Source organism: Miniopterus natalensis, chromosome 5, assembly GCF_054644295.1.
Source record: "Miniopterus natalensis isolate mMinNat1 chromosome 5, mMinNat1.hap1, whole genome shotgun sequence".
Classification (NCBI taxonomy): domain Eukaryota; kingdom Metazoa; phylum Chordata; class Mammalia; order Chiroptera; family Miniopteridae; genus Miniopterus; species Miniopterus natalensis.
Window position 1 is genome coordinate 29,154,924 of NC_142085.1, and position 15,960 is coordinate 29,170,883.

Sequence of the window (15,960 nt, forward strand, 5' to 3'; positions counted from 1 at the left end):
CATATTCCCCATGGACCATGGAAAATTTCAGAGGTAAAGATCTTTCTCTTGCCTCACACTCCTTCCCTTCAGGCTTGTATCTTCTGCCTTTTATTTTTTTGTTACCTACCAAATACGTTCAAAGAGTAAGACAGTCTTGCTACCTCTGCTTTCTCATTTTATGTATATATTGCCTACCTTCCATTGAACACAACGATCAGCTACTGAACTCCACTGAAACTCTTCTTATGAAGGTCATCAAGTCCTCTTTAATAATGTTTTGGACCATTTCCACACTAAATTGTACTGAACTGTCCAACAATATTTGAGACTTTCATACAATTTCTTTCTAATTGAAACCCTCTCTTTTCTTGCCTTTCCTTTGGCTTCTCAATGTGTGTTCCTTTCTCTATCCATTCCTTAGATTTCAGCTTTCCTGGTCATTATTTCCTTGGCCATTCTATAGAGTTCTTCCTGCCTGATGTTTTAGCAAACTATACTCCTTCCTGGACTCTCTCCTATGCTCCGGATACACATATTAGGATGATTTAAGGAAGACTTCCACTTTAATATCTTACAGTCTGACAAACTCAGTATGTCTGAAGCTCTGCTGATTTCCCTTTTCATTAAACATGCTTCCTTTATACCTATGGCCCCAGAGTAATAACATATTTTTCCACCCTGGGCATCTGAGCATGATATTTTTCTCTTCCTCACTTCACACATCTGAACATCTTAAAAGCCTAATCTGCTTGCCTTGTTACCTAAATATTTTCTGAAATCATCCAGTTCCCTCAAGCCTTGTTTCCACATCTTTAAATAAGAACTGGATTATAGTACGCACTTCACTTCTCCTCTACTACCAGTATGTAACCCATTCTAAAAAACAAAATAAATCATATTCTATTTTTAAATTTCGAGTGACCTCTCAAAATATACATTTGATTATGATTTTTCCATATCCACGACTTTTTATTGCCCCTGGTATTTCTTTCTTTCTTTTTTTAAAAAATATATCTTTATTGATTTCAGAGAGAGGAAAGGAGAGGGGGAGAGAGAGATAGAAACAGCAATGATGAGAGAGTCATTGATCGGCTGCCTCCTGCACGCCCCCGACTGGGGATGGAGCCCGCAACCAGGGCATGTGCCCTGACCGGGAATTGAACCACCACCTCCTAGATCTTAGGTTGATGCTCAACCGCTGAGCCACGCCTGGCCGGGCACCCCCTGGTATTTCTTAAATGACATTTTTTATTTGGACTGTGCTTAATACTCCAACCTCATTGCTCTCAGGGTGTTTTTGGCTACACCGAACATATTTTATCCTTTTAAATTCCTGTGCTTTCTTTTTCCTCTGCTTTTCTTCTTTTATTTTATTTTATATTTATTTCTGGAGCATTCATAGTTCTTATATATTCATGACACTCTAGATATCATCGACATGTAATTTGTTCAATTTGAAGGAAAAATACCATTTTCCACATCCTGGGAAAGAGGTATTTTACACATATGGATATATTTGATCCACCTATAAAGCATATATAGTGAAAAGTTTAAAAAAAAAAAAAAAAGTAGAGGACAGGATACTAAAAAATACCAAAAAGTTAAAGGTCAGTAATATCCTGAAAACCAAGGAAGATATGAATTTAAGAAACAATAATAGTGTAATCACTTTCCAACTTTATAGAGTTCAAATTATTATAAACACACTGCAAATTATTATAAACACACTGCAAAGTCATTTTCAACTTAATTATAATTTTACCTACATGTTACAGAGTCAAGGATGCATTATCTCCCATTGATAATGCAAATCAAAAGTGATTAATAGTTAAGCATTGATTTGAATCTGCCAGAACTACCATTCTATCACTGTACATACTGAGTTCCTTGAATGAGACTAACTCTACAATGTCTAGTTGATTAAACTCTATAGCATACTCAATATAATATATTCATATTTATAGTTAGTGACAATATTTTTTTTACTTGAAACACTATTTTTACAGAATATGTAGACAGATATAATTACCCATGCAAATGGTGTAGTCTGTAGGTTATAAAGAAAAAAAGGTAGGGAATCTCAAATTGATAAATAATAGTTCTGACCATTAACAAGAAATGCAATTAAAATTATACAATTAAAGAAATATTTGACCAACATATTAAATATCTCGGAATTCTAAAAATAGAGAAAGAAATTAATAAAAGAAACAAAAAGACTTAATTCCGGTCACAAAAAGAATGAAGAGAGATACCTATCCTGTACTCAGGCTCCCTTTATTCTTGCTAAGTGGCCTCAATATCTAAGTATTTATGTCAAACTAAAGGTAATGATACAACAAGAAGGTGAACACAATACTGATTGGCAAACCAATATGTATTACATGCTTCCTGTCTTAATTGCAACACAAAACAAATTGGAGACAAAATTATCAGCATCAACTATTAAATAAGTTTCTTTTTCTATTGGATTCTTATTATGAACTCAGAACTTTTAGTTCATTCAATTCACTTGCCCCTCCAATATAATATTTATAACAAATTAACTTTTTGTTAATATACTCAATTAACAGGTAGTTGATTTAAACTTTTTAAAAAACCTTAGAGACGGTTATCTGTGTGGCCCAGCCAACATAGTTTGTCATGTTTAGGATAGCTGGAGAGTGGCTAGGTTGGAGCATTTAATTACAGCATCTGTAGCTCTCCACTGTAGCTCAACACAAGAATGACTGAGATATGGTTTGCAAAGGCCGAAAAACTGTTTGCTCCATTATTTGTACTCTGGTCTTTTTCACTCCAGGGGCACTTAAAAATATGTACTTAAATCTGCTTTCTAATTAAAAGTTCCCATACAGAGCGTCCTAACCAGGAAACAGCATTATGATTCTGGCTTTCAACACACTTAAGCATTTTATTTTGCTGAGTTCTCTTTCTTCTTTCTTTACTTTCTTTTGCAAATATGTTTAATGGCTAATTACCATGTCTGCTTTTTTATCTTAATTGCTACACATTTAGAGACAGCCGTCATTAAAGCTTTAGCAGATAAGACATTTGTTCAAACACTATTTCTATTCTACTTGCACACATGTAGCCTTATTAGTTTAAGCACCTATTTATTTGAAAACCAAACAATACTGTATATCAAAGCTCTGTTTTCTTTTTATTAGGTATTGGAAACTTTTACATTTTAGAAGAAAAGAGGAATAATTTATTTCTTACCACCAAAATGTAATGTAAATACAAAGACTCTTGCTTTAACAATGATACGTGCAACACCATTCTCTCCCAGGATTCCTTTATGTAATAAAATTCAATATGCAAAAAGTTTACTTTATGAATTATAAAATCATCAACAGTTAGTTAATTACTAGTAAATATACACATACAATTTAAGATTTATCATAGTTTTGTTTTGTTTTTCTTAAGAGAAAGAGAGAGACAGTGATGTGAAAGAGAACCATCGATTGGCTGCCTCTCATGCACATCCCAACTGGGTATGTGCCCTGATCAGGAGTTGAATCCAAGACAGTTCAGTGTACGGGAGGATGCTTTCACCAACTGAGCCACAAAAGCCAGGGCATAGATTTATCATAGTTTTCTATAGAGAAATGCATTTAATTTAATATAGATCAAGGTATCACTCATGTGTAAATAGGCAATTTGGAAGTTGTAGTCATCTTACCTACTAAGAAAACACTTGAAATTCTGAGAATGACTTTGTCTTTTTAAGTGCTTCACTGGTAAGGAGAGCAGTGGCTAAGTCTGTCAGGAGCAATTTTTTTATACATAGTCATCATCTTCACATTTACTTTCATTAGATTTCATGGACATTATGTTTAGAATTTAAAATTGCTGATTGGGCACTTCTAGTTGGCACTGATTACATATATTTTTAAAAAGGGTAATAATAACTAGTATTTGTAAAACATGACCACATACACAATTGTTTTTAGTTCTGGAGGAAAGATGATTAAGTATAATTAGTAACAGGAGAGTGTGTGTGTCTGCATAATTAATAATTTTCATTTCCTATGTAGAAGAAAAAAATTATACATTGAGGATTTATTTATTTCTATTTATTCCATATGTAGGAACAAAAATCTTAGATAGTACATTTTACATAGCAAGATAAATTAATATTAATGAATAATTTTTGGAAGTGTTGGACAGAGAAGGCTTTAGTAGAGGGTGCCCCAGTTAGCAATGATGGGCTTCAGCAATAGACTGGTTAATGACAATAGTGCTCTTGGGAATGACTGACTTATATATTCTTCTTTTAACTAAAACAGAAAATTGTGATATCCAAATATGCATATAGTCCATATTTTGCTTTCTTTTACATAAAGCATTCAGTTTTCTTAAAAGAAATTATACTAATTGCATCTATCAGGGAAGGCGAAACCCATTTGTATTTATTAAAATTCTGTGTTCACTGCTGAAGAAAAATTCAGTTTGTAGTAAATGAAAAATAATAATGCCCTTTCCTTTAGAAGAAAATGCATTTTTGATATTTATTTGCTAGGTTCAGTTCCTTTCAAAACCTTGAAAGGAACCTATATTAAATCAAAACTAACTATTTGCTAACTCTAATGGATGAATAACACATAAAAAAAATATTGAGAAATTTATTTTCTGTATCTATTTGTTCTTCTTTTTAAAAATATTCTACAGATTTCAAAAGATATACAGTGTTAATAAAAGTATGTGTGAAAGTTATGCTATTTGTAGAGGATCTGTAATTATAATGCTAGAAACTATGATGCATAAAAACACTGCATTATTTAGCTTTACAGAAGTAATTATATGAAGATTTTTCCATTATTTTCTATTGTAACCCATAAATGGGCTATAAAATCACAGTCCACATTTTGGATAAATTTCTTTATCTAGTGTATGTTTTAATAAATTACAACTAGAAATGCAATATAACTGTTCCAAATGACAAAACGTTTGAACAAGGGTATATTCTTAAAATACTCATAGCAACTATCTCTTACAAATTCACATATGTGGAAGAAATAACTGTACACAGTTTTGAATTTTCAAAAAAAAAGCTCATAAAATTACTCTTCTCCAACACCAGTTTCCATAATGTACATTTTTAAAATCCTCACCCAAGAGTATGTTTTATCAATTCTTTTTTTTTCAGAGAGAGAGAGAGACAAACAAACACATCAATGTGAGAGAGAAACATCAATCAGTTGCCTCTTGTACATGACCCAACTGAGGATCAAACCTGCAACCTAGGTATGTGCCCTGACTGGGAATTGAACCCGCAACCTCTTGCTGTATTGGGAGGATGCTCCAACCAACTGAGCCATCTGGCCAGGACTCCGTAATGTACTTTTTAAAAGGCAGTGACTATGTGTAGCCCAAACTTAAGGGATGGAGAGTTATGTTCCACCTCTGAAGTGCACAGTAACTACATACATTGCTTGAAATTGTTCTGTACACAAGATGTGTGTATTGTTGCCTAGTTGTTCATTCAATCATTTATTTTTATCAGTGTGAACTCATGGATATTTATTTTATATTTTGTGTAGTAATTAATACTCTTATTTTCTAGCTCAAATTATTCTAGCTTTGGTCATTCAGTGGGGATGCCTTCTGTTGGCTCCTGTGTCCCTTTTACATACAGTCATGGTTTTGTTTTTGGAGTAATTCCTTGGTTTCTGATATTACAATATTCTCCACACTTATTTGTACATTTCATGTCTTAGTCTTAGAACCAGCTAGATCTCTAAGGAGACCTGATTCCTTTTATTGGAGAATAGCATGAGAAAAAAGATCTGGGCACCAGGCAAACTTTGCTATTTTAAAAATAAAATACATATTATATTGTTTTTAAAATATATATATTAGTATACATATTAATATATACTACAGACATATTATATATTGTGAGTACTTAGACTATTTTCATGTTTGTTTTCAAATGTATAATTAAATATGTACTGACATCCTACCTAACCAAGCATCATAAAATTCTGTCTATTGTATGGACATAAAATATTGTCTATTGCACATATATGTATTACAAAATTATTTAAAATCACAATTAAACATTTGATGATTTGCCATTTCTGGCAAGCAATGTGCTATTTATATGACATATCTCATTTAATCTCCATTCAACTTCATTTAACAGATAAGAAAACTATAACTTGGTGAGTTTAAACAGATGCAAAATATTTGAAGTTAGACATGTAATCTTTTATTTTTGTTAATAATTATAAGAAGATACTTTCTAAGAAAACTAAATACAACTTTTAAAAAGATTATATTTAATTAAAAAGTAAGATGGTTAATTTTATTAGTCAACTCGACTGAGCCACCAAGTGCCCAGATTAAACTTTTTGTCTGGGTGTGTCTGTGGAATTGTTTCCTGATGAGATTAGCATTTGGATCAGTGAATCGGTAATGCAGTGTGCTCTCCCCAATATCTCTGGGCATCAGCCAAATTTGAGAGGGTCTGACTAGAATAAAAAGTGAAGGAGAGGACTTGTTCTTTCTTGCCTGCCAACTTGAGCTGCACTCGTTTTCTTCTGTCCTTGAACTGAGATTTACGCCATTCCCCTGGTTCTTAGGCCTTTGGACTCAGACTGGAATTACACCACTGACTTTCCTGGGTTTCTGGCTTGGAGATGGCAGGGGTGGGACTGCAAAGTCTCTATAATTGTGTGACCCAATTTCTCATAACGAATCTCCGTAAAATATATATAGATGTACATATCTCCCATTGGTCCTGTTTCTCTGGAGAACCATGGCTGATACACTTTTCAAATTCTGCAGCTTAGAAAAAGATACTAAAGTTTAAGAAAATATCTAGTGATTTTTACATACTAGTTTGCACAGTAATTTATAAAAATATATGTTTTACAAGGCAACCATAAAGTTATTTAGCTTTGGGGGGGAAAAATTCTTAATTGAAGCTAAAGTATGATCAAAGTTGAAACAAAATAAAAAATATATGTTAATGGCTGACTATATTTTAAAGCAAATATAGCTACTTCCAAAAATTAAATGATTAGATTAGAAAGAAAAAAATAAAGAAAACCTTAGCAATTTCATGAGAAATTGAGTAATAAAAAATACATTTTAAATATGAAATGATAGGCTGCTAATGTATTTCTTACTTATTTTTCAGTGTGTCATTTGGTGGTAATGGTGGCCTTTCTAACAAAAATTAAGATGAATTATTACAGTGGATGGAGAAACAGAGCTTATCTCACTCTAGTTTCTGCCTAAGGGATAATTGGTTGGTCCCTTTAGAAGCTGACTTTAAGAAAATGAAAGCCTAATAATGTTGTTGGCAGACTGAAATGAGTTCAGACAAGAGACAGAAATGCTTTTTAACTCTGCTTGCTTGTCCTCTCCCTTGGTATTACCTTTAAATGGAGCCACATATTGGCAGAAGTCGTTCCCAGGCTGGTCAATGCAAGTCTCTCCATTCTTGCAAGGATGAGAGGCACACTCACCAGCATCAAGTTCACATTTTGGACCTTTGAAAAATAATAACATCATAAGTTTTAAAAGGCAAGCAGATAGCAGGTTGTAAATTCTTAAATGTGTTGAAATATTTTAGTCCATCTGGGGTAACATCTAAGACTAAACTCTTGAGATAAGATCACTACATAGATTAGTGTCAGACCCATTTATTTCACCTTCCTAAAAACGACTTCTCTTGAAATTACTTGCTGCAGACTAGCCCCCTCTGATCTGGTAAGCATTCGAAGTCTGCTCATGTGAACTAATTTATCTTCTGCTTTGGAGTCTAGAGATGGAAAAGCATGTTTAAAGTTATTGGAATGCAAATCAAATGCCAGGCTAAACGAAATTAAAAAGTAACAAAAAGGATACACTATGGAACCAGTAGCTTCCTGGTGCATTTCCCCAGAGCTCAATGGTCTTTACAAGGCACAACTGCCGAAAGTTACTTACCAGTGCAGCCAGGGGGACAGGCACAGTTGAATTTCTCCGTGAGCTCTGAAGATGGAGTGTTATAAAGGCTGGGTGATGAACCAAATTTCTTCCTATTAATTTCACATAACAAGCCTACATGGAAAGAAAGGAAAACAGAAATGTCCATTAATTACATAGTCTTAACATTTTATTTTAACTAGTTCTGCAATGCAGATTTTCCATTAATGCTCCACCTGTTATATCACTTGGATAGTTTCTTAATTTGCAAAGAGTTGAAAACAGCCTAAACTGACACTGAATTAATTCTTAAGACTTATCACAGCTATTTATTTATTTATTTATTTGCCAATTTTTAACAAGGATAGAAAAATTTTCATTGATGCATAGGACATTATACTTACAAACTGGATAGATGGAAGTTTTCTTAATAGTCTCTATTTTTTTCTCTAAAATGTTGAACTGAATATGGGCTGGAGAAAAATGTAATATACATCTAAATAGGAAAAAGCATACTCAAGAATATAAAATCTATTTTTATTACTATTATCACTGATAATATATTAAGTGAAAGTATGACATTAGAACATCTGGTTAAACTGAAGAAAAAGTGAAAATTAAAAATAATGTGAGTCCATAAATACTTTGTTTAAATCTTTTTATTTGGTAATTTTCCTATGGATTAACTTTGTGAGAAAAAAAAATGGCACATTTAAAACTAGTTTTTTCTTTGCAGATGGGAATGTAGCAAAATTGATCTTTCCAAAAGGCCTTGTTGTTGCTCTCTGTCACACAATTTTAAGAAATCACTTTGAGTTTTTGTAGTGTCCACATATTTTCTGAAGATGACCATTCTTAAGGTTAACTATATAAAACCAGTCTTCTAGATTTAGTAGGGAAAAAGCCCACTGTTACATTCATAATTTTCAAAACAAATTTGACTTTCTTAATTTTTAAAAAAGAATGCAGTGTTTTTATTTATCAATGAATTAACTGCATAGAAGTAGAATTAGGAACAGTTTGTGGAAGTTAGAATTTGGGTAACATTTTGGCTCGTAATGTTGGCAATTTGATTATATTTGCTTATATCTTGGAAAGTATTTCTAGTCCTACTACTTTTTCCAGTCTTAGAAAACAAAGGCCTGCCTATTTTAGAATTTCCTCCTAATGTAAAAAACAGATATTTTAAAACATGACCAGCTCTTCATCAAAATAAAGGATATATCTTGACAAGGGTTCCCATAGTAACAAAATGAAAAGTGGTGTTAAAAGAACTATTACACACTTTAAGTATAAGTGTACTGGACTTATAGTGTATAAATCTTCTTTAAAAAAACACACTGGTTCATTTACAGAAGCAAAATATTCATTCCACACTGAAATATACCTGTTCCTAGGATGACGTGAAGATGTAGTAAAATAATCCAAGCAGATATTATATATTCAAATGTTCTTTTGGAAAACATTGATTTGCATGCCTATAAGATAGATTGTATCTTCTAAAAATAAAGAGTTATTTCCACCTCAAATTAACCCTCCGTTATCACAGCTTGGTTAGCATGCGTGCCTACCCTGAAATCCATTCCAACACAGGAAGTTAAAGGCGCTGCGAAGATCAACACACGGGCTCACATGTGCACAGGCCTCCCTTGGGCACTCACCTGCCTCAGCTCCACGGCGATTACTTAGTGACAAGCAAAGGATTCATTTAATTACAAACGTGTCGCTGATGCAACCTGCAGCTAACTCTAAGATTATGTTTATAACATAGATTTTCAACTTGTCTGCAAAAAAGCAACACATTGCCTAATGCTATCATTGACTCTGTTTTAGTTTTTATGTGTCTGTAACTGTGTCTTTATTCTTATCTGAGTGAACCTAGAAGAATTAAAAAGTTTCATTATTTCCTTAAAATTAAACATACATGACTGTAATTAAATCACAAAACTGAAAAGAGCAAGTAAAGACAGTAACTAGTTTTGTGACTCTCATTAGGTAAACTAAGATTTATAATTCTCAATTTTATAATAAAAACCCCCAAAGAAGTTAGTTACCTTTAAACCTCAGTTTTTTGTTATATTATATATAAAGCTTTCTGTATATATTCACCCATGATTTATATAACTTGCTGTGGATTATTCAATTATGCAAAATAGATTTTTTAGTTAATTCTAATAAACCATTTTCGCTGTACTTTGAGGTTAATTTGTAATCAGTACCTGTACTTTAGAATAAGATAATAGTGGTTTTCTACAAAACTAAAGAATCATACGTAGCAGAAATATGGATTTAACAAGAGAAAAATGAAGAAATGTGTACAAAAAAAAAACTCCTTATGAAAAGTTAAAACCTCATGAATTGTGAAATATCCTTACCAATCTCTGGCAAATTAAAAAAAAAAAAAAGAAAGAGGAAGGAAGGAGGGGAAGGGAGGGGAGGGGAGAGGACGGGAGAAGAGGGGAGGGGAGGAAGCCCAAAGGTGGGCTTCTATTTGCTCAGGAATACAATAGATGGTATGGTAAAATAGAGCAGAATTTCCATTTATTTAAAAATATATAGATTGTTTCCTTTGAGAAAATGTTTTATTGAATGTGCATCTTTGTCTTGCTCTTATTTTAGATGCAAGGGCTTTTCAGAGAAAAACTTGAAATAAGGTTCTCTAAAATTACCTCTTTTGGTGTGTTGTTTATGTATCTCCTGATCAAACCAGCAGGATCAAAATTACACAGTGTTTATTATCTTCATATCACTTCTGCAACCACCACAACCACCTTACTAGATGGACACCATTCGTGCCTGACTTTCAAGGTGTGGGGTTCAGAGGCGTGGAGGTCCTGCCGCTTGCTCACGCCTCCCCCCCAGACAGTGGCAGTGCTGTCATTCAGAGCCAAGCACTCTGTGGCGGCATTTCTCGCTCTTTATACGTCATTCGGTCTAATGGGATCTCTCGCTCCACAGGCTTCCCCACATATTTCTGGTTATTTGTGCCCATGGAATAACTTACTTGATTACCAAATGGCATGTGGCCTTCCTGGAATCTGTTCTGATTCTCCCTATCAAAATGCTGCCTGTTGTAATGCCTTCTGTCAAAAATGTGGGGGCCCTGAAACCTCAGTGATGGAGCCTTATCAAGGATTACCCCAAAAAGCTGAAGCAGGATTTCCAAAGTGAAGGCTCCTCATACCTGTAATCACAGCAAGTGAATTGCTAACCTGTTCAGCTGCACATCCACTGATCTGTGTATTCCAGCCAGGGCCCTTGAGAACAAGGGAAGGAGAACACAGGGACTTAGTCAAAGCCACAGGGGGAAAAATAAAAGGACTTCAAGATTATGGCTAAAGCCCTGCCAGTGCGGCTCAGTGGTTGAGAGTCAGTCAGCCTATGAACCAGGAAGTCAGGGTTCGATTCCCGGCCAGGGCACCTGCCTGGGTTGCAGGCTGGATCCCCAGCAGGGGGCTTGCAGGAGGCAGCCCATCAATGACTCTATCATTGATGTTTCTCTCTCTCTCTCCCTCTCCCCCTTCCTCTCTCTTTAAAATCAATAAAGACATATTTTAAAAAAGAACATGACTAAAAATGCTGTAACAGAAAGACTTTAGTTTGTCCACTAACTTGGTCCTAATATTTCTAGCAGGCAGAACAGAAGAAACGGTGGTCAGTTACACCATTTCCAGTGTTCGTTATATAACAACACATTGTGGACTCAGGAGAAAGAATTGTTCTCTCTCCTTTTTTTTTTTTTTTTTTAATAAATATGTCTTTACTGAATTCAGAGAGAGGAAAGGAGAGGGAGAGAGAGAGAGAAACATCCATGATGAGAGAGTCATTGATTGGCTGCCCCCTGCACACCCCCCCCACTGGGGATCAAGCCTGCAACCCGGGCATGTGCCCTGACCAGGAATCGAACCCTGATTGCCTGGATCCTAGGTCAGTGCTCAACCGCTGAGCCACGCCCGGCGTGGCAAGAACAATTGCTCTACATACTAAGGCCAGTAAGAATGACACTAGGGGGTCCCCTTAGAGAGGCTGTGGATAACTTTTCTATACATCCTTGCAGATGACACAATACAAGTTTCATATAGCAGTTTCTTTCAGTTTCCATCCATACATGCTGTTTTTATGCACACCAAAGTTCAAAAATAAATAAGCAAAAAACTTCTATAGGATTTAGTACATTTTTCTTCTTAACTACATTTAGAAATGGATTATGAGATATTTGAAACACAGGTAGAATCAAATATTCCTTACAAAGTGTTTTTTTTTTTTCTTTCAATCTAATTTTTGATAAATATTGACTGGAAATAAGTTTTAAATTATACTGACAAATACACAGTAGAAGAGCTGGTTTGTTATTTTCACTATAAAATTAAAACTCTCTGCTTCAGCAAACAATTGCATTTACACAAGTATTCAAGACAAGGTGATATAATTTAATGGAAATTGAAGAACCTATTGTCATCATAAAATTTTCACCAAAGTTAAACAAGCAAAAAGACTTTATTCAAGGCAATTGTAAGAGAGGAGAGAGGCCAGAACTCAGTCTGAACTTGACTCCTCTGTAAAAAGGGGTGAAAGAGAGTTTAAGAACTAGGGTCTATGATAATAGGCTTTATGTTTGCTAATTAGGCTTACCCCAAAGAAAAGTAAATTTATCAGTCTTTGAGACAGGTCATTTTATAACTTGGATTAAATTGCTTGCCAAAGTTAGCTACCTAGCCACCAACAGAGACTGGGAAACACAGGCAGTAACCTGCCTTGATGATTGCATTTCAAGGGGATGGCTCCTAGATTTTTGCTTAAGATAGCCTTGGGTTGTAGATTTAGCAAGAGGCCTTTAAAAAGGTGTTCCCTTCATAGGGGCGAAGAAAGAATTTACAATTACAAGTTTTTCTGAAATAAATGCTTTGTGAAAAGGGAGGAGAGGAACTCTGGTTACATTATTTTGATTCTGTAAAGGAAATGATGGGAGGAAATGCAGGAACAGTCCTGTTTAAACTTGAGTTAAACTGAAGGAAATTTTACAGCCATCTTGGTCTTATTAGTCTGTGACTGATAAGACAGTTTGTGAAGCTTGCTATAGTCCTGTATTTCCCAAAGAGTGGAAGGAAATAATAAAATATCAATTTATTTTCTTAATATAATATTCTCACTGTCTGGTGAAGTCCGAGAAAATGGGTCTCATCTCCACACTAAATAAAACAGATCACAGGTCCTCCCCCCTTTATAATTCCTAATATAATCCCCAGTTGTCTGATTCCAAGTTCCTGGAATCAAATGAAATGCTACCCTGCTACCGGATTATATTTCTGATGACATACCCTCCAATTTCACCCTTCGATTGCTCCCTGTGGCTCATTCAACTTTCCAAAGCTCATCTACTAAAGCAACTGATGAAGACAGAGAATTTATGATCTCAGACGTCAGGAGGGTTTGGTGAGATACCTATAAGCAAGGCATTTATTCATTTATTTGTTTCAAATTTGACACTTTAATTTTAAAATTTGTGTACGTCTCAAATGTTACACCATATCTTATCCCCGTTTAGATGTTATTTCATTCTACACGACACATGTCTGCATGGAAACTTAGTCCAAGATGAGGCTTCGATTGCCCTGGGGCCCGCACTAAGCCTGGTACTCATGCCCTGCGAGCCGCCGGCCTGGCCTGGGGTGCGTGGGGATTAGAAGAGCAGGGAAACGCTGCAGCGAAGTCCGCACAAACACCAGGCCCCGCACCGGCCCACCTCCCCGGAGCTGCCTCTCTTTCTGCCTTTGTCAGGCATCCTGTCCTCTAAGAGACCACAGTAACTTCTGTCTTTGATTCTCCCTGGTTCCTTTTTAGAACATTTATCAAAGGTCGCCTCTGGGAGCCTCTGCCTTGTCTTTCCAGGTACAGGCCGTCACTTCCACCTTCTAAAGTATTCATGCCCTTTTCTGCAAGCAGGTGCTTATGTATCTGTCTTTTCCTTAAAAATGTAAAAAAAAAAGGAAAACAATCTAATGATTCCTTCTGGTATCTTTGACAGAATAGCTACTACATAGATTGCTGCTCAAAAACGTATCGCTTAAATGAATAATATATTAACAGTGACTGAATGCACATAAATGACAATGGCGTTGTATCTGTGAAGGACAGATACTCATTTCCAATCCCGGATTAGGACAAATCATTAACAATACACTAACATTCCAAGTGATATAGTGAATATCATAATGGTTGTCGGACACAGAATTTATGATTGGCTCAGTTCAATTTCTGATTATATTCCACATGATTTGACAATAGACAGCATTTGAGGCATGTGTGTATATATATGATTTTAAAGCTTTCATGGCCAAACTGTAAATGGAATTTAAGTGAGATTTCTAATTTGATTCAGTGAGCTGTATTAAAGTCTCTACTTAATTGACAAATAAGTTGTTAAGCATAGCCAGTTGAATACATTCATTAAAACAGTATTTATGCATCCTTTTAGTTTTTGCCTTTCTGGATAGACAAATTAAATAATGAAGCATTCTACACCTTATTTCAAAATAAGTGTTAGAAGTTGATTTCTAAATTATCTTAATTTTTCTTCCTAATATATTTTTAGGTTTATATTTTAATGCTGTCTAAAACACACAAAGATTCAAATTAGTTTTCCTTTTCCATGTTTAGATAGCTTTTTATCTGTTTCTTGATGATATCCCCCCCACACACTGCAAATTTCTTTAATTCCTCACTCCATCTGGACTAAATCCCTCTGTAACAGGTTTCTTCATATAGGAGCCACAGACTAGGAACGATGCACTGACCACAAAGCAATCTTAATAATCAGAGCCCTGTTTCACACACGGTACCTGAAACACTCTATGCTTTCTTCACTCTGTCTCTTCTGTTCCTTCATGTTCCTTATTTCTTTGGTTTGCCCAGATCCTGAAATTCCTTATCTTCTCGTGCCCATTGATTATTGCTTTCATTTTTTGTTTACTCACTCCTCCATTCAAACATACATTTTTCTACCTACCATTGCCAGTTCACTTAATTGAAACCATCCACTGACTTATAGAAAATATCACTATACCATAACCTTGACATGATGAAGACTCCCAAGTCAAAATCTCCAGCCCTGACTGGAACCCCATGACTACACCAGTTGGATGTAGAATAGGGATTCACATTCAACGTGGGCAAAACTCTCAGCAAGTCTATCTCATTCTCATTAACTCCGATAACTTACAAAACCTAAGAGTTTTTAATTCCTCCTAAGCCTCCTTGAATTTGTCAGCAAGTCCTGGCAACTTCTGAAACTATCCCAAATCTGCCTGTTTATCTCTGTCTCAATGACTGATATCCCAGTGTGTCATAATTATCTCCTTCCCAAATAAGAGTAATACACATTCTATCTGGTTTTCTTGCTCTCACCTGCCCTCCACTACAGTCCACATTGTATCAAGAGTGATTTTTTTGAAAAATATGTAAGTACAATATTTAAATCCAGTATGATGGTTTCTGACAGTATTTCAAATAAAACCCAACCTCCTTGCCTTATATGATATGGCCCTTGACAACCTTTCAATATACAACTCATCCTGCTCCTCTCTTGCTCACTTAGTTTTTAGACACATTGGATTTCTTTAGGTTCCTAGTCATTTTTTTTATTTTTATTTTTAGGTTCCTATTCTTTTTTTCTTTTTAAATTTATCTTTATTGTTGAAAGCATCACAGGTATACCATTTTCCCCTGCAACTGACCCCCTCCCCAGTTACTGACTGTGTCCATGGGTCATGCATATATGCATATAACCTCCCTGGCCAATCTCTTCCCACCTCCCACCATCCCTCCCTCCCCCCTCTGAAACATGACCGTCTGCCACATGCATCAATGTCCCTGGATCCATTCAGTTCATCAGATTCTTTTGTTCATTAGCTTCTTCCCAAAGAAGACCCTTCAACATTTCCTGTAGTGCTGGTCTGGTGGTGATGAACTCCTTTAGCTTTTTCTTATCTGTGAAGCTCTTTATTTGACCTTCAGTTCTAAATGATAGCTTTGCTGGGTAGAGCAATCTTGGTTGTAGTT

General features: G+C 35.2%; 1 protein-coding gene across 1 annotated transcript in view; it reads right to left on the reverse strand.

Moving 5' to 3' along the window:
* Positions 1 to 15,960, reverse strand: part of EYS (EGF-like photoreceptor maintenance factor) — a 1,117,601-nt gene that overhangs the window by 851,207 nt on the left and 250,434 nt on the right. Inside the window, 1 exon segment of the mRNA XM_087817245.1 lies at positions 7,371 to 7,484. Within this exon segment, the coding sequence (XP_087673371.1) occupies positions 7,371 to 7,484 (114 nt within the window).